Below are 23,546 nucleotides of genomic sequence, written 5' to 3'. Positions count from 1 at the left end.
CTTCTCAGCTAGGCAATGCCTGCATTTTCCATGCTTTCTGAGTAAGAGCTCTAAAATGGCACTCATTTTAGAGTAACAACCCACCCACCCAGACAAGTTTACATCCAAAACCCACAACCATCCTGCAACAGTTTTACTTCTACTCAGCATAAGGCAATCTTGTCCTACAGACTACTGCTGGAAAGCCATTTTCCAAGTCTATCACACTGACCACATCACTTTACTTCTCTCTGATAGTTTTTCTCCACTATATCAGACAGATTCTTTCTCTTCTCATTTTCAAAGTCCTGATTGGCCTATCCACATTTTACAGATCCTCTTTGCCATCATTCAAAGGTTAACTCCGACCTCCAATGGAGCCATGATTCCACGCTCCTCTGCCCAATCAATCCTCTTAAAAACAAGAAGCCAGTACTTACAGCACTCCATTGCCATTAGGTAATTTAAAAATACCAATGAAGTTCCATCATTTTCTGTTGCCAAACTCTCCCTAAAATCTGGCTTCACCAAAGGATCAACTGGCCAAGAGTTACAGGACATCAGAAATTTACCTTGCTGCTCAATACCCTTATTGCTCCTCTGTCTGTCTTTCTCTTGCTCGATGTCTTATACTTGGCCAGTGTTCTCTCAATATTTATGTATTTGTGTCACACTCAAAGAAGCCCTAAGACAGAATGGTTCTGGTTTGGGACCAGCACCCTTAACTCCTAAAGAATAATTTTGAGAACAGGAAGTCTGAAATACAGAGGTAAAACACGACTAAGATCTTATAATTTGGAAATACCCAATATCAAATGAATATTTAATCATGAGGACACAAAAGCAAGTTGACCAGCCTGTTTTTGTCCCTCTGTGTTTTCAAAGAGGCTGCCATCTAAAGCTGTGAGCTGGTTTGTAAGAGCTATGTTGAAACTGCCTAGCTGTACCCTACGATACCACCAAGAGTGAAACACAAACAAGTTGCCTAGTAATTGGCCAAAGTTTAACACTGTGCCCTTGGAGCAAGAGATTGGACTTACATCTGTCTTTTTGTCAGGGGGTTCACTCCTGCTGGAGATAAGAAGACAACTGTTCCCAGCTGACATTCCACTGGGCAGATGCAAAATTGTTTGGTTCCAAGACACCAAAGAGAAGGTACTTTAGAGGCAGAGGGAAGCAGAGAGTACCTGGAGTTATGCTCCTGACCTCTCCCACACCAGTCAGGGGCAGCCAGTCACAGCAATGCTGTCTAGTCACATCCTGCTGACAAGCATATAAATGCTCAGCAGGCACAGAAGGGTATTTGAGCAGTGATGTTATTTTCACTGAACTCCTCAGGTTTCTGGAATTCAGTGCATATCCTTGGCAGGTGAGTACCCTTGAATTTGTCGCTCTATACCTCCTGAGCGCAGGCAGGGCATCCTCCCTGCCTTCAGGGTTGCAGACAGTAGCACAGCTACAAAGCTAAGTAGCGAAGAAACAACACTGCTTCCAAGAACAGACCCAAACCTCCACCTCTTGTTGCTCAGGTAGAGGCAGTGCTTATTTATACAGATGATGCTGAGGAGGGATAAGATGCAGAGAATATTCCTGTCTTTTTTTTTTTACCGATCTAGGTCAGAACACCATTTTTTTAACTTCAGAAACTACAGCTAGCACTGCTGATACACAAAATGTTCTGGGCTTTCAAATCCTTCATAAGCTGGAGAGTAATTATTTCCTTTTGTTTGCTCAGTATATTTAGCAAAATAGTTATAATTCACTAGATTGTTTTCTCTGGTTTGGTATATTGGCATAGTTCTTTCTCCCTTTCATAGCAACTGTGGTGTTATTTTTACAGGCAAATTTGGGCAGGGGGAGGGGTCACAGATGAGAAAAAAAAACCCTAAGTATTTTCTGACAGAAGTTCCACTTGAAGAATCTTTTCTAGCTCTCCAAAAAGAAAAGATCAGATCTATAAAAGAAATAACTGTAATGGCAGATGTACCGCCTGCTGGATGCAGATTGTCCCTGCTTGGTCCATAGGGGTGAATTAAATATGGCATCTTCCTAATCCGTGTTCTGTGAGTCCACACTGCCAGAGGAAGAAAGTCAGTAACGAGCCTACCCATAAGCCCGAACAGCCCTGCTGCATCCAACAGGAGCTGTGATTCAGCTGTTTGATGCCACTTACAAGAAGGGAGCATAAAGCTCATGGGTCAGCCACAAGCCACCCAGGTACCACAAGTCTCATGTTTAAGATACAGATGTACATCAAGCAACAAATCCAGTTTGAACTTGGGATTTCAGGTATCCCTGACTACAGAAACCTGGCCCCCCCTTTCCAACTGGCTTTCACAGGCAGAACTTCCAAAAGCCCATCTAAATGGCTCTTTCCCCTCATCTTTTAATTTGTTTCTGTGCAACTGGGTTATTATTTTCAATTATTTCTGGTATTTTTCACTGGGCATTCTGGGTTTGATGTTTACTGCAGTCTGCACTCAAGACAATTTGCAGGGAGAGTTCTTTCCTCCTGTTTTGAGCAGATGGGGTCCTCATCTCTTGAGACAGGTAGTGTTCAGCCCTGACTGATGGCACTCAGGAGGATGTTACGCACAAGGCTCCTTTCAGGAGGAGGCCTGGAACAGTAGGCTACCAGAGGTACACTAAGGTATTTTTAACAACAGATTCAAAACCTTATTCTTTCTCACAGGGTTATTTTTGAAGCTGTATTTTAGTGCTTTTTGTTCCATGCAAAATCACTGAAACATGCCGCATAGAAATCACTGATGTAAACACTGACAAAGGAGCAGAGAAGTGGAGGGGGAGGGAAGAGAATTGGGCTGTGTCTACTTCTTCCCCCCTATTTTTTTTAAGTAGCATCCCCTTACCAAGCTCAGAATAAGAATGTGTTTTGCTTGTGAAGATTTAGATGTTTTGCCACTGCAAACAGGGTGCTGTGATTTTGTCAATTCAGTTCTCAAGCCTTGCTCAGGATGGGGAATGGGAGAAGGGATATACATGCAATGTATATCCCTTTAATGGACTTGCACTCAGAGTGTGTGCCACAGCACACCATTATAAGCATTCACATTAGACAGAGTGATCACATTTCTGAAGCCTTTATCTTCTGCCCATTGAACTCAGCAGCCATAAGGACTAGATTTCATACCTTAGTAAGAGCTCAGTCCCAACAATTTTGTGTTTCTCACTGCCTGTTTTGTCTTAATGGAAACACACTTTGCATGGCTTAGTGAGAACACTCCTCCCTTCTCCACCTTAACAGCTTTTTAGGCAGCTGTGTTCTCATGAGTTATATAGGTATGATTTTTATTGTCAATAAAATAGAACAAACTGTAATCACTCGCCATTTATTTTAGGCACACTTCAATGGATGTGATGCATCTATGTCTTCATTAATTTTGTGCAGAAGGCAAAAATGTGATGCTTCAGAAGGGAAACAGGAAGAAAAAGAGGACTATGGGCACAACACCCTTTCCAAATGCCTAAGTGAAATATTTATATTCTGGAAACAGAGAATTGATTGAAAAGTTATGTCAAGTAGTAACATATTTCATGCTTACTCTTTTTTCTTTCCAGAGTTCTGAACACGACCAGTAGCAACAGCTTCAAAAGCAGATCATTTATTTTGAACAAAGTTTAAATAGAGTATGATGAATATTAAAAGATTTTCACCTGTACCCCTTTCCAGTTGTGAGGAAGCAGCTGTGTTACTGGACCATAAAACAAGCACCCATCGCTAAGGTCAGGGACAGTCACTCAGCAAACTCAACTCCTCCATTCAACTCAGTCTGCAGTGGGAGCAGCTACTGGTCTTCCCTCCAGCCCAGCAGCACCAGCTCTGCCTTTTCTGCCCTTGCACAACCTGCAACCTCCCATCCCCAGGACAGCAAAACCTACTGGTGCCAGCCTCACTGAGAAGACTCCAGGTGTTTTTAGGCCACTAAAGCAAACAGCTCCAGCTCAGAGAGCACCATTTCCACTGAAACAGGCTTGGTGCCTGCACTGACAGACACTGATGAGCACTCGCACAGGACAGTGCTGCTTTCTCTCTTGTTTCATGGAGGCACCACAGCAGAGCTTCACACTGTGAAGCCCCAGCTCTTTCCCCAGGCAGCTGTGCTGTGCACTTTTTGTCACAGTGAGACAACCAGAGCACACAGGTCAGATGTTCCCTGCCAACAGATTAATTCTTACCTGGGCTTGTGAAGGTCTGAAAGCAGAGTCAAAGCCATTCTGCAGAGAGTCCAGAAAAGGCTGAATTTTGTAGAGGCTATGCGTTGTCTGGCTCGAGCGGAAGGCCACAATGTGGAAGTACTTCAGAATCTTCTCAAACCGTGATTGTGTCATGATAAGTGCAATGCTCTTGTTGCTGTAGAAGCCACTGCTCCAGATGCTGAGAACAGACTCACAGTGGTGGATACTGGTTGATATCATATAGCCTAAAAAGGCCTTCATTTCTGTCAAGGTGACGTCAATCCAGGCATCATCACTACCAAACCTCTCCTGGTATTTCTTGGCATACATGTTGGTTTGGACCACCATATTCTTTAGTACATTGTCAGGGACAAAGAGCTGAAAAAAGTCCATGGCACTGGCAGTCAGGGGCATTTTTCGTGTTGGACCTAGGATAAAAGTGAGAAGGGAAGATAGGCACACTCCTGATCACCACAAGGCATGTCCAACACCAGAAATTAAAAGCATGATTAATTTTTCTAATGCAAATGATGGCACGTACCCACTGTCTGACAGACTTCATCAGGAAACTTCCCCTCCCGCCCCCATATTCTTCCTCCTATATGATACTATACACTCTGAAAAGTTTCTTCCTCTGCTCTGCACACTCATTAGTTTGCAGCATGCAGGCCTGTGAGACAAGCATGTATTTTATTTCTCCACTTACACATTATCTGCAACTTTTATCCTCAGCAGCTGTTTTGGCCTTTTTCTGGATTGTCTTTTATTTGTCCCTATGTGTGTCAAAGCAGTACCTCCCTCCAAACAGCCCAGAAGGACAGTGTGAGTCCTCCAAAGACAGTGCTGCCCTCATTCCAGATGACATGATTCCTAGGCTCTAGAACCTGATCCTACCATTTCTCTTGTACCTCTAATTCCTGCCTAGTTCATTGTCATAAATTCTATGACTTTCAAATCTGCCTCTGCTCCACACAGAATCACATACAGGTCATGTCTATGTGTTTTTGAGTTTTGTGTCTCTGCCACCACACTGGAGTTTTATCCTGCACTCTGACATCCCCAAGGAAGCACATTACCAGAACAAGTCACAGTTACCATGTGGCTAGTGTCACTGTCTCACGTCACAGGGAATATTTTTAGCACTACAATGCAAGCAGTGGTCCTCTTCCTCCCATAATGTAATAAGCCTTGCAGTCCCATGCTGTCATTACTCTAGCATTTCACTCATCTTGCACCTTCTCTGCCAGTTTCAACTATTCCATAAGAGGAGGGCAAAAAAAACCCAGAAAGGAGACTCTAAGGGCTCAGTGTTACAAGGTTAGCCAGTCAGACACCAGATGACATTAAGCCAAATTAGGAACGTCAAACCCGCAATAACAGGGATGCAGACACCAGTCTTTAGAGCCCCCTCTCCTCTAATCCCGCCCACAAACTAACCAAGCTCCATTCTAAAACTAGTAGTTTTCATGCTTGCACCTCGTGGTAGTGTTTTAGTCACCAGGTAAGGGCAGGGGACACTCTCTATTCTACAGAAGCAGTGAAAACCAATACCCTGAGGAGCAGCCTCTCCAAACCCAGCACACAGGGGAGCGCTTAAAAGCAGCTCTACACCCCTGTGATAAAGACTGTCACAAGTATAATCCCAAACTAAGAGTTGGATCCAAGAAATACTGCACCTTAGTCCAGCAGCCTTCAGCCTTGGGACTGTCTGAAACACTCTTCCTAATCAAAAGGAAACAGCATACAGCTTCTCATTTGGAGTTCTGCCTAACAAGAGCAAGTCTTTCTCGCACAACAAGGCTGCTTGGATCTCAGCTTCAGCTCTCCCAGCTAGATCAGAGCATGAGACTGACCATTCCACAACCAGGCTCTGCAAAGATCCACAACCATGTTGGTCATGTCGCATTCTCCAGGCCCCTGTATCTCAGTTTGCATTCCTAGTTACAGCAATAACTACAGCTTGCAGAAATTTTCCATGAAACAGAACTACAAGGAATTATGCAAATACTGTGGTTGGACTTGCTCTTAAGCCTTAAAGTTTGGGTGAACTCAAGCTACTGAAAGGACAGCAAAAATAGCATCAAGACTTTGAAACAGTAAACCTTCAGATTGCAAAGAATGCCAAAAACCCAAACAAAACTGGATTTTTTTATAAGTGCACTGGGAAAAAAACATCTATTTAAAGATTACTTTCCAGTTTTAATTTGTGAGATTGAGAAACTTTCAATTGAAAGCACATTCCTCTATTGTAAGGCCAGAGGAAAGAGCCCCACACAAACCATGTTTTGGTAAGGACAGAAGAGAAAATTTCAGTTTAAATGATAAAAGGTTTCCATTATCAAGTGGAAACTATGGGGCTAGAATAGATATATTTACTTAACCCTAACTGCTAGTGCAATAATAAAGCCATTTAACAAAAAGTTTACTTCTTTTGATCAGGAAGTTTATTTTTGCTAGCACTGGCTTGACTGTTACAGCTCACAAAAGATGCTCTACTCTACAGCAGGTATGGTTTTCTGATAACAACACATGGACAGAGTGTATTCCTAGTTATATATGAAATCTTGAGTAGCTATTGAACTCAACTCCAGTGCTCAGGCAACCTTCCAGGTAGCACACAGAGACAGTTTTTAAATTCTTGTCTTCAGAAGCAGAAGCTGGGAGTAGGGGTAATATTTTAAATCTTGTCTACAGCAAACAAGAATTCATAAAGCATTATGTCATACAAAGTGAAATAGGTTTGTCTTGAGACTTGTGGATATGGACAACAGGTACACACTGGACTCCATCGTTATGGAGGTGAGAGCAGTCAGAAGCACAAAAATATAATTTTGGTGTAAAGAAATTTTCAGTATTTGCATAAGTTTACCTTGGTAAGTGATTATGGAAACCTGACAGGTATACTGGAATTGGCAATTCTTTCTTACCCAATAGTCCTCCTCCAGCCACAGAGAACCTGCTACCTCCTCTCCTTCCTGAAATAAATATGCAAGCTTTGTATCTCATTGGTCATACAGAACCCACACAGCTCTAAAAAAGCAAGCTGAATCACTTTCTGACTCAAACACCAACATAATTGTTGATTAAATAAAATTATGAAAGCTCCTGTATAATCTCATTGTCTTAAAAAACAGCCTTTATTAGCAAAGTGAGCACAACTGATTCATAATTTACTGATACACAATATAACAAGAGCAACATCGAATTTCAGTAGGAAAAGAACTGAATTCTTAACATGAATTGAGTTTTGCATAGTTAATGACCAGCCTAAAATATTTAAATATTACTTTCTAAGTACACAAATATATCCCATAGAGAGAGCCAACTGTCTGCATAAAGAACTTAAATAGCTAATTTGTACTTTTTAAGGATTTTTACATTGACTTAAATGGCACTTACCCAGAAAATACTGATACGAAAAGTGTTCAGTGCTTCATACATACACTGTTTACCTTTCAAAGCTTTACTCACTCAGATGAGAGAATGGCTTTGCCCAGTTGTCCATTCTCAGAATGATTACACAATTAGGACTGGTATGTAAAATTCAGATTGTTCTCTCTCCTCTGCTATAGAGTGTTTGCATGGAGAATATATTTACTTTCACAGGGTTTTTTGCTTTAAAAGCCAATCAGGGCTTCCAATACAAATTGCAGAGACAGAGCGCAAAAGCACTCTTGGAGTGTCCAAACATGCAGCCAGATCCAGTATTCCATGCACAGTCAGGACAGGGACAGAGCTCTACTGAGTGAAGTTCTGACTGGGCAGCACAGATGCCAGCAGCAGAACTTTGGGCTTGCTCTGAGTGACCTTGTAGGATGTGGAAAATAACAAACAACTTCCATTATGGTACAACATACACACACAAGCTCTTCTTCCTTCTCACCCTGTCTGCCAGAAAAAACTTGCACGTGCTCTCCACAGCAACCGCCTTGCAAGTCATTACTGCTGTTTTGACTAGTTGGTTCCATTTTCTATTTTGCACTCAGAGGGAATGTCTCCCACAGAGAGACATTTCCATTTGTAAGAATAGACTCAAAATAAATGAAAAAAAACTAAGCAGGAACAGCCATTTGTGTGTCCGTACTGGGGATCCGATTGTGAAGCAGAGGCAAGAGGCTGGCACCTCGCCCTCAGGAGAGTGTGCATTGCAGAGCCCATTTTGGCTCAACTCGGCTCAGGGCAAACTGCAGCTGTCTCGCTGGCTCTGATGGCTAGCAAGAGAGCAGGCTGCACACTCAACTTCTCAGCAAATATATCCACTGCAGAACACCCAGAAAGATTTAAGAAAAAGTTCAGGTGGAACTTCAGGCAGCCTCTGCATGTCCTCCTACAATCTCTGGTTTTCTCTCTTGGATGGATCCCCACCGGTCACATTCTTCCCCCTGCTTCATTCCCTTTCTAGTACTCCTCACTGAGCAACACATTAGGAAAAAAAAAAAAAGAACTCCAAGTAAATTAAATGCTTTTTCCTTACTTAACTGGTTTGCAGAATTAAGTAATTTGAGAGCATTTTTAACAGGTTCATGCATCCTTTCCCATTTTTTCTGTTCTGATCACCAACCTGTAATTTAGTAGCTCAGAGTTCACAGACTCAGAATGAAGTTTGAAACACAAACTAAGAATAAATTGGCAAAAGATTGAAAGTTTCAAAACATACTGTAACCTATCAGTGCTTACAATATAGCATCCAAATCTTAAGAAGGTCAGTCATTTTGGGCAGGATAAATCAGATATGTAAGAAGAAAATGCAGTCAAAGAAAGTTCTTTTGCTCTGCAGTGCAAACGACTCTGTTCTCATTCAAAGTGCAATCGAGGTCCATGATAAAATATCCCATTATGCTGACAGGCCCAGGTGTCACCATATGTATGATAACCCAAATTATGTGGTTTGTAACCAAACCTTGTGCAGAGCCAATCGTGGCTGACTTTGGAATTAATGCAACTTCATTAACAGTTTGGCAAACAGTACTCCCAAATCAGGAACAGGAGTGGTAGAAGTATCAGTTCAAGAATTTAGAAGTAATTTTATTGTCTTGAGGAGAAATCTAACAATTTATAGCCACCCATGAGAATAGCACATGAACTGTATTATATACAGATACCTACCTACAAAAAATCAATCCAGAAACTACTTTTTTTGGCCGCTGGGAAGTACCTTCTCCTCCAACATATGGTACAGCCTTCAAAAACCAGGGTTTGAAAAGCCAATTAATTCCCTTTTCCTAAGTCTAAGCAGTTAGAGACTCTTATATTCCTGACAAGTTACCTTTGCAAAAGTGCACAACATGATTTTTGGGTCTTATTTAGAGAAGATCAAAAAATGCTGACAAAAGCCTTTTGTCAGAAAATATACATCCATCAAAAAAATCATGATGTCTTCATGGAAGGTGTCAATTCATAAAATATGAAAGACAGTTAAAACAATTTCTCACCTTTTTCAATGTGTAGAGAGCAATACAAAGAGATTTTTAAAAAGGCAAGGAAACAAAAAATGATGTTTTAATATTTCCCAAGTGAGATTTTTCAGAATTTCTGTTTACACTAAGTTTCCTCATGTAACCTCTGGAAGCATTGGAGCTTATCTGGCTTGCCAGAATATCCGTTTTCATTTCAGCTCTATTCTTAATGGCCTGGAAATGTACATCAGACCATCCTCAAACCATAGCGAGTTTGACGGCCTTACGACAAGCCTGTCAAGACAGCTTGAACTAAGTTCACGTACCACTTCTTTTCTGAAGTTTATTTCAGAGACCGCTCTCCTGTAGGAATTGGGCAGCAAATATCCAGGTCTTTAGGATATTATGCTGCATGTTTTTATTCATCTTCATTAGAAAAAGCTACCAAAGCCTCAGTGACAGGTGTCCTTTGCTAAGCCAAAGGCATCATCCTAATTTATACCAGCTGTGGTTCTGACCAGTATTTTGGGCAAGTAGATGTCTGCATCTGTTATTTTGGTAAACAAATCTTAGTTTCCTTTAATGACTGCCTTGCAGAAGAATTCAACATAAATGATGAAAACATGATCCATACTGTGGCATTGCTTGGAGCTGAGAGCCAGCCTAGGAGGAGGCAGTTAAAAAAAGCCAACAACTCCCAAGCAGACACTCTTGGTTTAGAAAGAAGAAACTGGACACAGTCCTTCCAAAGATGGTCTCTTCTTAGACTATAAGGGCTCGCTCTCAGCAGCCCAGGCTTCTGGGTAAGTTTTTGCAAGGTCACCTTCACAGAAACTTACTTTATACCCTTGCACAGGCGCTAAGTGGCCGTACTTCTGCTCTACATTTAGTTTCAGTAAGTTTATTCCAAGCTATTTAGCAAAGATTTGACTGCACTCTTCCAACCTTATAAATAAGCCTTTGACAATGCCTCCACGCCTGCACATAATAACCGTAGTCAAAAAATTGTTCCAAACAGCTTCAGTGAAAGGCCACTTTCTCTTCCCTCCCCGGCATTAAAAAGGATTGTTTTCTTCAGAGCGTCAGCAATAAAGCGATCCACAGACTGCAGTCTGACTTCTATCCATAGAGAGCACTAAGAACTGTGTCTAGAAGCAATCCAAGGACATATGAAAGTGGACTGAAAATCAGCACAGAGCTGCTCCATGCTGACTCTGGTCCTAAGAGTCCCTGGCCTCCACAGCAAGCAGCACTGAGTTAATGATAAATTAAATAAAGAACTTATTTAGTAAATAAAATAGTAAAATTTAAATTAACCAGTAAAATTAATGAAGTATTTAGCAAACTAAGGAAATTCCTGCAATTTAGCTTGTTTCCATGCTGTGTACTGGATCCAGACTCTCATTCAGTTTTTTTAAGTATTATAGCAAAACCCTTGAGCATTAAGTGTAGCAGGGCAAGCTGGCATAGGTCAGGGACAAGTAATGCACCTGTTTCACCAAACACAAGACAGTCTCCTCCCCTGATGTGATGGTGACTGACCTTGCAAAGACCGGGGTGATAACCAAGGCACCCTGTCCATTCCTCCTCCATACTGTGTGCTGGCAGTTCAGCCTGGAAAAGGTGAAGAACTTCAGTGGGGCATCGAGACTGGGATACCAAGGGTAAATAATTTTGACTGTCACTCAGTAAATTACCTTGTGTGATAAGACACTGTAGAAGAACAATTAAATTTCGGGGCATTTTCAAGAGACCAATCATGCAGGTCTTACACCTTTCCCATTGACTAAATGTATGTTGTACCACCAACAGCACTGGTCTGAAAATGAGAACATGCCAGACATGTTGTGGCAGTCTTCCATGGAAGTGTGCCTTGCTGTAGATTTAAGCCATGGCAAAAAATTGTTTAATTAAGAGAGTATTTCTTTGTGTTTGCCACCATGTTTTAAAGCTACAAAGTTTTCAAGCTGTGACAAGTACAAAGAATAAAAAGCCCACTGCAGTTGATGTTGACACCTTTAATTATACACTTAATTTCTGTGGTGAGATCTTGCAACCTGCCAATCACCATTTTCCCAACACCCAACAGAACCTCCCAAAACACTGGTACAAGGTCTTATGGTTAAAATAATTTCCAAAAGCCAAAGACCTTAAAGCAGAAGAGTCAATGCTGAAGCAGTACCATATTGTGTCAGTTTACATAATTCTTTGCACATTATTTAGCTGTGGGACTGCATATACTCCTCCTCAGGGGAATTCCTGCTGCAGCAGCTTCCATGGCAATAGTCCATTGCACTCTTTTGCCACTGTAGTTTTCTATTAGCATTTTACTGCACTGCTCCTGGCAGCCCAGATGACACTGGGCATATTTAGCAGATTAGAGACAACCATCAATATGCTGACTTCATACACTATCTGTAATACAGCTTTTAGTAGATCACATAGTAGCTACACATCTGTCTGTAGGCACAGCTGTGCACATTTATGAAATAACTGTACAAAGCAGCATGGATAGTTTTATGTCAGCACAACTTCCACTACCAGCAGGGTGACCTACATAACTCTATCCCAAAAGACTGCTTTGGGATGGTTCCATGGGGGGACCCCTCCTCTGCACAGGCAACTCTTGCAGGTGCAATCCCACCACCCCATCTTTCTGTCCCAGGCTCCTGGTCTGTTCTAGTGCACACTGTTCACAAATACCACTACCCACATGCAACTTGCTCCTTTCCAGAAATTTGAAATAAAAATCCACCTGTATAAGCATCAGCAATATTGGATGTGAGAACCCTGCCTTGAAAGGTAGGGCTTTTGTGTTTGAAGGAGGAAAAACAGCCTGTTATGTTTTCCAAGCAAACCATCAGAATATTTACTTTATCTTTTGTAAATAGAAGTCAATAAGCAAATGACCCAACTAATGAGATGCTGAAAGCCTTCACATCAACTCCTGCCATTTACACACAACACACACAAGCCATTTAAAAATGAACCTCCAGTTTTTGAGCAAGTCTCACAAAGAAACGGCTTTCAGGTTTGTTCAAATATTAGTTATTAGAAAAAAAAAAAAGGAAAAAAAAGAATAAAAAAAAGAATATAGCAACCAGAAATCCAGACAGTTCACTAAAGCATTAGAGATAACCTTATCACATGCTAACATTAATTTCAGTACAGAACTTCCTAATGATTCATCTCCATCCCACATGAGCTAAGGTAGCTACAGTACTGGTCTCTGCAATTGCTTCCCAGCAGCAACAGGCTCTTCCTGGAGAAGACAGAGAGTAGTTGTTAGGGTAAGCACATAGTCCCCAAAGTATTCAGTGCTACTTCTCACAAACAGAAGTAAGCACCTACTGCAGCACCCACTTGGGAGAGGGTGATGAGCAGGGTGATGCTGCAGCTCTGCTAGAAGAGCTCAAAAACTGGAATCTGCCAAAGAGGCTGGTGACAGGAGCTGCAGGGGGACAATACTCAGGCTTTTTCAAACCTGTTTTAGGTTGTACCAGCCTCCCTTGGATTTTACTGCTCTCTGTAGAAAAGTGTGCACTTGCATTTGTAGGTGAGTTTCATCAACTGCCCAGTAAGAAAAGTTTTCTCTACTGTCATCACCACAGACTAGGAGGCAAAGGAGCTCTCATCACTCCATATTGCATCTGCACTTACACACCTGCTTTTAAACTTGTAATTCCCTCACTTTATATTCTCCATGTTCCTCCCGAATACCCTTAAAAATCTTGGGACAAGCCACATGTTCTCTGCTGGTGCATTAGGCTTAGAGGCAGATGAAAGTCTTAATGTTTTCTTAGGACACCTAAGATGCAAAGTGGAGGTCATGTATTTTCAATCCTTACTAGGGTCAGGACTCCTTTACACATGCACAGTATCACTTTGTGTGCTTTTTGTTTCTTTTTGCTCTTCTAGTCCTGCCCCTGTTGTTAGACTGGTTTTTTCCATCCTTGTTCTGCCTGCCCTAAGAAGTGACCAGTGCTGCAGGCTGTCTGAACATCTCAACTCAAACAGGCAAGCAGCCGGAAAGTTCAATAAATGACTTCTATACACCATGTACATCAACATCCCTAATCCTCTTACCACATGCAGGATACATGACACACTCCACAGCATTGCAAGTGCTTAGGCTTCCTAATAACTCTTATAAACCCACAACTTGCCAGTTTTAAGAAGTCAGTACACTTCTTCAACAATCAAGAGTGGAAAAAAAAAGACAGTCACTTGTGAAAAATATGGGATTTATTACTTGTACTGCCTGTGTTAACTTCAGGGTGACACAAATGTATTTACAAGCCACTGTACCCCAGGGGAAAGTTTTCAGGGAGTTGCATCTGCAGAGAGCAAGCCAGAAACACAACTCGGAGCTAAACAGTGCATAAAGTCCGAGTGGGATCCTCAGTGGCACAGCACCGCTCACCCTCAGCAGCAGTCCCTCAGCAACACAGCACCACTCCCGCAACCTCTGCTCAGCTCCTGCGCGCAGCCTGCGGAACTGCTTGGCTCCGGGCAGCCAGCTCCCACCACAGCCCACGCCGTGCTGTGCGGAGCAGGAACCAACCCACGGAACTAGGTTTGCAGAGAAAAGCATTGTGTACTTTTCCCCCACAGCCTTTCAGGCGAGATGCTTTGTCACTCTGGAGCCAGTGTCCACCTCTTCAAACACAGGCTTAGTGTGCTGTATTTTGAGATCAGGCAGAGAAAAGACTGGAGGTCACCAGACAGGCATTGCTTCCTAGTAGCCACCCAGAACACCAGATCACAGCTACACTTAGAGGTCAACTTGTCCAGGCTTCTTGGGGACTGCCAACATACGAACCAGTAAAAGCTGAAAGATCTCATAAGAATGAATCACTCTAACAACATACTTTAGATTATAAAAGGAGAAAGTAGGTTGTATTTCTCATGATGGACCTAGCAGCAACAGAGATTTCAAACAGCAGAGATTGTCAAAGAAGTTCATGGTGTGTTCACATTAAAAAAAAAAAAAAGGTTGTTGGTGATGAAATCTGGGTCATACTAAGTAGTGGAGTGGAAGACAAAGCAAATAAATCTCTCTGGTATAAAAAATCCCACACTCAAACACCAGTTTTTTGAATCTGCAGGTATAATGATACAGGATGCACCTGCAGGGTAAATTTAAATTAGGAACACAGGAATAACTACTGCAAAGCGTGTCCTTCTGTTTGCAAAGTGTCAAGCACTTCACATTACGGATTTCTACAGAAGCTTCTGGGCATTATCATAACAGAAGTAACAGCTTCCCACTCTGTAACCACAGATTAGGACATTTATAGCTGGAGACCTCAGTGACTGGAGCTTCACATTTGCTAGCTATAGCCTTCTTCTTATAGAAGCATGCAGTCTTCACAGCAGGGTTCAGAACAGATCTTTAGATGACTATACCAGAGCAAAATCCTTCACAATTTGAAAAAATCTGCCTGGAACAAAAGCCAATGACCGATCAGAGCCCCTAGGCAAAGTCAATTTGCATGCTTAAGGTAAAGTTTTACTAACCTAGTAATATGGAAGTTTCCATTACAGGTTTTTTTGCTGTGTAAACCCTAGCCCCATGTCCTGTCCTGCATGCTCTTATATACTTTCAGACTAATTTTCTTAAAGTGAAAATATGTAAGCTGCTGTTTTCATATCAGGCTGGCTTACAATTTAATATGATGGAGTGTATTTACTTGGTGACAAGTAACCAGAAAAGTTTTCATTTAAAGAAGGGCTTGTGGCTTTTGACTGCTGCTCAGAGAGAAGTGGTACTTCCCTTCCAAACTGTCTGCCCATCAAGCTATAGCAATTATTTCCTGAGTTCAGGAACTGAAAGTCAGCCTCCCTGAATATTTGACTCTGTGACTGATACGCTCTACTATCTCCAGCTAACCATATCATCAGTTTTTCTGGTGTATCATGTCTCAGGCTGTCACTAGGACCTATGGCCTGCTCTCCTTTGCTCCATTCTGCAAATTCTCAGCCATCCCCAACTGCTCACTCTTATCTGACCTCAACCTTCCCTAGGGTCCACTTTTCTGCTACTTTCCCCACCCTTCCTCCTGCATATTTGAGACAGTGTCATACCTCAGTTTCCCATTCCACTGGCAATTCACTGAAGTGATGAGATGAGGCATATGTTAGTATGAATTTTTCAAGTCTACAACTGCTGTTTCCAAGGTCACATGTTCTGAGACAAGGAATAGCTGTCAGACAGCACAAGCAGCTGGGCCAGCACTGGTTAGCAGTGTGTCCATCTGTATGGTGTTCAGCTGTAAGTCACAGAATAAAGATCTGCACCTATGCTTGGCCAGCCTGTGGCTGTTCAAAAAGCAAAATTAGATGTTCCAACCCCCTCTGGGTCCTGTTCCACTTCTCTCCCTTGCTCCCAAGCACTGACTCATGTGAATTAACACAGTATTGGCATCTACAGTCACACTTTCTCCTTTTGTCAAGGAATACCTAATTAGCAGGTAAATACAGATCAAATGCCGTAACCACTGGGGAGGGAGGTCTGCTGCTCTTCTCTTTCATTTTGAAGACAGTGTAATGTTACATGAAAGTGTTGGAACTTGTATTCCCTGCTCTTTTCGTACAATCTACAGGTATGAGCATGCCACACCTACACCTTCCTCAACCATTTTCAACATAATGGAAGAGGCATTCAAAATCTTAAAGTATGGATTCAAATCTATGGGCTTAAAATCAAAACACCAGTAAGGAGACATACACATTTCTGTAAGTGTGCAAAAGGCAGAAATGGAATCTTCCGTACAGCCCAGTCAGCCAGGCCATCAAAATCAACTGAATTACACAGCAGATGTGTAACAATTCACATAGAGCTGCTCTTACAAGTTGCTTTCTTGCCTTGGACACTCCCCATTGGCAAGGAAGTGCCCAACATCTGTGTGAGGTACACTGGTGTTTATCCAGTACCACAACGTTTTCTACAAGGAAAATTCAATTCTCTAGATGTCTTACAGTCTCCACTTACATAACAACTGAGAGTTATTTAAGCAAGTCACTGTTCTCACAAGGCAAAATTCTTTTTCCTTTCATTGTTACTGACATCCAAGCATCTCTGCCTCTTTACCATTGTGTTTTATAGAAAGCTGAGATCTTCCTTCATGCCCTTACTGAGATGATGCCTCAGCCAGAGTTCATCCATCAGAAATCCTAGTGTCAACTTGCTTTCTGGGAGAAATCAGCACATGGTGCTGCTCCACTCAGGGTAACAGCATTGCAGCTCCAGTATCAAGTATGCTTATCTGTTTCCAAAACTTCTTTCATTTTCTGATTTGGTTTTTAAGCACTCTTTGAGTATGGAATCCCCCACGGAAAGGGGTATCTGAGAGCCTCCAGTTTTCACTGCTGTCTTGCACTGCTCTCTTGGCTCTGTGAGCAGAAAAAGTAAGGCAAATATAGAAGAACATACATCTCCACAGGGAGCCTCCCACTTCCTATGCTTTCTGGACCTAACTGCTAAAGCTGGTTTTACACTATAGATGGATTTGCTCCTTTACATGGCCCTTCCAGTTCCTCAGCCATTTGTTGCTATGTTCACAGAGCTCTCATTTAAACAACATTTATTTCCATTCATTCTTTATGTTGGCTGCCTCATAAAATAAAATTAAGAAAAGTAAAAGACCTACTGTGAAACTCCATCAGCTTCTTCCATCATCGTTGATGGAGCTCCTTTCCTGCTCACTGTGAATGGCCCTGAATAGGTAGCAGTCTACCTTCTGTATCAAGAATTTATTACATGCTGCCCTTAAGGTCCAAATTCTACTAGGTCTGAAATGCTATAACCCCCATTGATGTTTTGCTGGGAGGGGCACGGGGAAGCCTTCAGATTATTACTCTGGTGTGATCAAAACCCCGAGCCTACTAGGCAAATCAGAGTGTTATTTATTTGGGGAGGAGAGAGAATACAGAGAAAGCAGGTGAACATACGGCTTTTCATCACAGCTACATCTGGGTCTGGTAGCATCCCTGGCAGGGAGATTCAAACCACTTTACAAAAATTCTCTTTCTGGGCCTGGACTGAAGCAGTTTGGCTGGACACAAATGACCACAGTCCTCCTTGCCGAGATCCAGGCACCATCTGCTTGGTCATACATGAACTTAGCACAGCGCTTTCCAACATGGGGTGCTGCACAAGACAATCTACTGGGGTGCTGGAAGAAAACATTTTTCTGTATTGTTAACAAAGTAAAAAAATTAAATAGTGTTAGTTTTGTCTTTATCTCATCCTGGTTTTAATTATGGTTTTGTGTATGCTTTATAATGTACATAGTATATTAGTACAGAAGTGCAAATATATAATCTATAAATAAATATACATGGATTGAGATTTTCTGTTGAAAAAGCTTCGACTGATAGGGGTGAATGATCAAAAATGATTGGGGAACACTGCCCTCGAGTTCTCCAGTAACTGCATTCAGGACTAAAGCAGCCTAGCAGATACAGTTCACGTTCTCTTTAGCAGAGAGCTGAATGTGTGCTCAAATCCTACAAGCTTCAGCAGATCTACTCATAGGTTTTATACCAATATAAAAAGGAGTCATTTCCCTTTGTCCTCCTAGAAAACTGTCTTCTTGTAAGAACAGGGGAGTGGTGGTATCAGTGAGAGGTCCTTCGGCATTGGTATAACACTTTTCATGCCACTAAAGAAATACATCTCATTCAAGTCATATGTCATGTATCATTAAAGTAGTACCACCTATGTACATGCTTACATGCATTTCTGGATTCAAAGAATAATGCCCTATATTTACATCCCTTGACACTTCCCTTTGAATTTCAATTTGTGTCACTCACAAATCAAAAGGACGTGTAAGAGCCTTGTGTTTTTCTCTAGCAGAAATAGGTTTCCAGAGCAGACATTCATTTTGCAGTCAGCCACGCAAATTATTAATCCTAAAAGCAAGACTGGGGTTGCAATATGTGCAGTGGTAGGAAAAAAGGGGAATGTCTTTTGACTGTGAAAATTCTCTGCAGTCTATCCTGCAGCCCCTTTGTCCTTCCTCCTAGGCCTTATGACCGCTACAGATTTTGGTCACTCTTCACAAACCTTAGCAAGCAAATTGGAAACCATGTTCTTCAGGAAGCATGGATTTTTCCTTTTGATCAGGGGATTTCATGTTGTTCCTACCACTCAGAGCTGATACCAAACTTTCTGTTGTTGTCAGGATATGAAGCAAACAGGTTGTACTTTCAATAAACTTCAAAAGGGATCTCTTTTAAGAAATTTTCGAGGCTACAGTTTGACAACAGTAACCTCTTCTAGGGTCTTTTCAGCTCCAGCCCAGCAGAAAGCATTTGAGGCAGATACTTAACCTTAAGTTACAGTGACTAAATTATTCTTAGGTATCACTGCAACACTACACTGATGTGCATGTTTTTGAAGTGAGATTAAACATATTTCTTCTAGCCTAGGAATGCTCCAAACAAATGACTTAGTGGTATAAGTATTACAATATCAAGTGACACAGTCCATAATAAAACACAGAAATAACTGCAAAACAGTAAGTATTGGCAAGTATAGTACACAGTCCTTGAAGACACAGCAAATGAGGTGCTTAAAACTCTGCTTAGAAAAAAATCTTTTTTTTTTTACTTCAGTTTAAAAGCTTGCTTCCTTTCTCCTCCCTCTTCTAAATTACAAACAAGGCAACTAACAATGACTCTCTACAGCAGTAGTCAGAGAAAGCAAAACTTAAAAGAAATCTTTGTGTCTCCTTTCTTTAGGAAGCATTTAAGCTCCACGAGCAGGCAGAACATTGAGTTCAGCTAGTCTCAAAGACGAAAAGAAAAGCAATAGCTACACCAAAACTGTTTATAAAAACCATAATATTTTGCTTTCTTTATAGAAATTATTGCTTGATTTTGGTCACATCCTCCTGCCTCTAGAACCAATGTCTGGCAGACGAGGGACTACAGGGTACACTTCGCAAAGTGAGGGAAGAACCAGACAGGAGACGCAATTCCCACTCCTGCCAATACAGGTGAGGGAGAAGGGAGACTATTCCTTAAATCCTTGCTATAAAGAATTGGGCCTGTTACTCAGTGCATTAGCCTGTAGAACTGCACTGGTCTCTTCTGTTAGGCAGCAGGAGCACAGATGCATTCAAAACTCAGACAAAATAAAACGCTAATTCAAAACTCCATGCGGGGGCAGTTGACACTCCTGAAGTGCAACCTTCATCCAAAAAGATTGAATAATCATGGGATAACCAAACCCATAAATAAACATCACTATTAGATCTGAACTCAAATTTTGTTGAGCTGCATACAGCATTCCTCCCAGCTTTTTAATGCTACGTTTGATGTTGTGGTGGGTGTGACAGTTCACATTTCGTATCTCCCACAAAGGCAGATCTGGAACATCCGCTACACCAGGCTGGGTGAGCAATGTGGTCAGGAGCACCTGGCCATAATTTTGGTATGTTCGAAGTACCAGCTGTTACCTTTATGATACACTGTGTGAGGCAAGAACAGGCAGAGACTTGCTTCATATGACCTCACTTCTCAACACCAACCTGCTTTTTCATCACAGGAGATGCTGTTGGAGCCTACAGGCTCTTCTCACTGCAAATGTGCTGTACAATAAGGATTGTACTCAAGCAAGCCATCTTTCAGCAAGGGCAATTCAAAAGGCTGTCATCCTATCAGCTATCTTCCCGTAAGTTAGGTGAGAATTCGGTATCTGGAAGACCTTTACCTTCTCCTCCCACAAGAATGGACTTGGGCACATGGGGCAGAGCAAAATCACACAAAGCCTGACTTACTAAGAAGCAAAATTTGATGAACTCTCGCCCCTGACTACCTACAATTTTAATAGGAACAATGGAGCCATGGCATCCAGCAGAGCCCAGAGAATAAAAAAAAAGGAAGTTTCATAATGACTAAGAACAAGATGTTAAAATGTGAAGTATTGGAATATTAAGATATAAGAGTAACGTCATTTTTATGACAGGAGAAGATTCTAGGAAGCAAAATACAATTAGAGAAACTAAATGCTGTAGCACAGAAGGGCAGGTTAGAAAGAGGTTATAGTACAGATTAAAAGGATTCAGTAGAAACTGAAAGCTTGAAAGTAAAGTTTTGAGCAGCTTTTGTTATACTTATTTCTTGTTCCTTTTCTGATTAAAGTATTGTGCTGAAGGAGTCTCCCTTTAGCTGCCCATTTCAGCTTAAAAAAAAAAAAGAATTCCACTGCCCTTTTATCTTAGGAAGAAAGCTGACCTTCGAACAATTGGCAGTGCGCTGCTCTATGTCAAGCTGCTCCAGGTCAATACTCAGACCCCTCCCTTCTGAGTCAACCTTTCAGCAAAAGACCTGAAGAAAAGGCACGGGTTTTATTTTAACACCTCGCTCACTCTACTGCAATATATGTCCATAAAATGCTATCAAGCATTTCTGCTTCATCATATGATACAAATGGCTGCTTTTAGAAAAAAACTGATGCTCACTTGCTCACTTAGCTTCTTTTATTGATTCAGGGAGAGATAGCCAGCAGCCAAAAAAAAAAAAAAAAAAAGTGAAAAGAGAGTTGCAAACTGGCACAATCTCAACAACAGCATTAACAGTGTCAAGTCCATTTCATACTTCTAGAACCATTTTATATTCAATTGGTACTTTGACGGTACCGATTCAAAAATATCCATAGCTGAATACTTTACACCCACCATCTGTCCCAGAAAGCAGTTAGGTGCCTGCACTACTATTTGAACTTAACATCCTTCAATGTATTTTGAATTTACCTGAGTCTAGTGGGATTATCGGTTCTGATACTGCTGGCTGTACTCACACCCACAGAAGTGTGTGTACTCACACTTAACCCAAAACAGCCATGTCTTGTACAGAAAGATCGAAAATGCTCTTCAGTAAAATAAAAGGGGGATGAAGGGGAAGAAGGAGGAAGTGAAGCCAGAGCAATTTTCATGACACAGAGATTCATGACAACCTAGGCGTGTTTCAGCTGTTAGGGCAAGGATTTTGGCTTCATTCTCAAGGCAATTAATGAGGTTTATAGCAGAGTAAGTTTCAAGAGTCTGAGGACAGGACACCAGAAACTGCAATACCTGTGACAAAGACAAAAAATTTTGAATCTTGCCATTTAGTATATATTTTTGTTTCTAATCTTCAAATACTCAAATAGAAGCCCCATAGGAAGAACCTAAGTGAATCCAAGTTCAAGGTAAGATGTTAAGCTGGGAAAACAAAGACTGCCAAAAAGAAGTAAGAGCCTTGGTGACTTTAGCTTGTTGCTCTGATCCCAATACTCATTAAACACTGAATAGATTTTGAAGGAAAGACTAATTAAAGACATCAAGACAAATGCAGACATTTGTATCATAGACAGGTCACCTTAAAATCATTTTCAGTGGGTAAGCTTCTAAGATGTTACTTACAGGAAAGTTGAATTTATCTGTTCTGTTTCAAGCTAGATACTTGTTAATTGGCAGCAGCATAGATAAGTAAGAGTATTAATGTGTCCTCCTTACCCAGATCCTTGACTGAGAAAGAAATTGTCTGGATGAAGGGAGGTGACTTTGGGAAAGACATTATTTTGTTTTTTACCAGGACATGGAACTAGAACCAATTTTATGCTCAAAACACTATCAGAAAATACTGGGCTGATCATCCCACTAGATAGTATCTGAATTTATTGGCCAAAATAAATCTCAAAAACCCATATTGAAAGTTTTTTCTCTAATTATCAGACACAATCTCTTATTCTGCAGAAAAGTGATACACAACTGACTTCCAGAACAGTCATTTTTTGGGTAGCATAAAGCAGGTTATCTTTAGTGGAGATAGTGATGCATTAGTACCGTTGAACAAGGAACTGTAAGACCTTACTTGGACACCTGTGCAATTTGTCAACAAAGAGTTGATCCTACACTGGAAAAGGCAGAGAACTACTACTAGAAGTAGGGGTGTATTCTTGCAAGGAAAGATTGTGAAGAAATATGACACTTTCTTATTTTTAGCCTAGGAGGAAAAAAAAGACAGAAAAAGAAAAAAGAGGGAAAAAAGAGCAAGAGAAAAAAACACAAGAAAACTAAACAGCAAATCTCTTTAAATATACTTGAGGTAAATATCAGAAAAAAAGAAAACCTAAGTGCCAAAAAGTAGTCTTTGAAGATGAAACAATATTGCAATGCTCACAAAGAAAGTGAAAAAACAACCTTCGGATACCCAGTCCACAAACTGAAAAATCATGGAGTAGGCATTCTGTTGTTCTTTCTTGCCAGGACACCTGTTACATGATTATCAGTTATTGCAAGTGTCTGCACTATGACTTAGCTGGGCCTCTTCCAGACCTGCGCTCATCTTCCTCCATGTATCCATCCTTAACACCTACAGAGCATTGTGTTGGGATTCAGTTGCAAGGAAGCTCTTTATACCTCAAAAAGTGTCATGAACAAAGGCAAGTACAAACCCAGGCACCACTGGATGATGCACTGCCTCCAGAGTGTAGCACCACTAATCTCACAAGTATTTGGGTAGTTTCATATCAGATGTCCCTAACATAAGCAGATTAGTGCTTTGAACATAAAGGAGTCTCAGAGTAAGTCATTTGAGTAGAGATACAAGATTCATGGACACAACTCATTACCATAGAAGTGAGTGTGGAAACAACACCCTAAGTAACCATCAAGTGTGCCTGGGCCACTTTCCGGGACAAAGGGAAGGAGGGAGTTTCACCCTAACAGATCAGGCAGCCTTCTAAGAGCACACAGCTCTTTCCCACAAGCTGCACAGCCTTCTCCCTGCTCCAAAAGTTGACATGGGAGATGAAAGTAGCAAGTCCTTTGCATAACACTCCAACATTTAACTTGCCACTAAGCAGCTTGCTACTTTATCTTAACCAATCTAAAACACAGGAAAAGAGTGCTGGAAGGAACCTCAGGAAGTCCTTCAGTCCAAGGCCTCTATCCCCATTCAGCACACATACTGGGTGTC

The 23,546-nt window shown here is 41.4% G+C and overlaps 1 protein-coding gene across 1 annotated transcript in view; it reads right to left on the bottom strand.

Annotated features, from left to right (window-relative positions):
- PGBD5 (piggyBac transposable element derived 5) overlaps window positions 1–23,546 on the bottom strand; it is a 72,288-nt gene that overhangs the window by 37,307 nt on the left and 11,435 nt on the right. The window contains exon 2 of the mRNA XM_042025227.1: window positions 4,177–4,604. Within this exon, the coding sequence (XP_041881161.1) occupies window positions 4,177–4,604 (428 nt within the window). The remainder of the gene's footprint in view (window positions 1–4,176; window positions 4,605–23,546) is intronic.

This window comes from Corvus kubaryi, unplaced genomic scaffold (assembly GCF_017639235.1).
Source record: "Corvus kubaryi isolate FWS band 111438036 unplaced genomic scaffold, C.kubaryi_AGA036_p1.0 37266, whole genome shotgun sequence".
Lineage (NCBI taxonomy): Eukaryota > Metazoa > Chordata > Aves > Passeriformes > Corvidae > Corvus > Corvus kubaryi.
The sequence above is the reverse complement of the archived record's forward strand: the minus strand, read 5'-3'. Positions and strand labels throughout refer to the sequence as shown.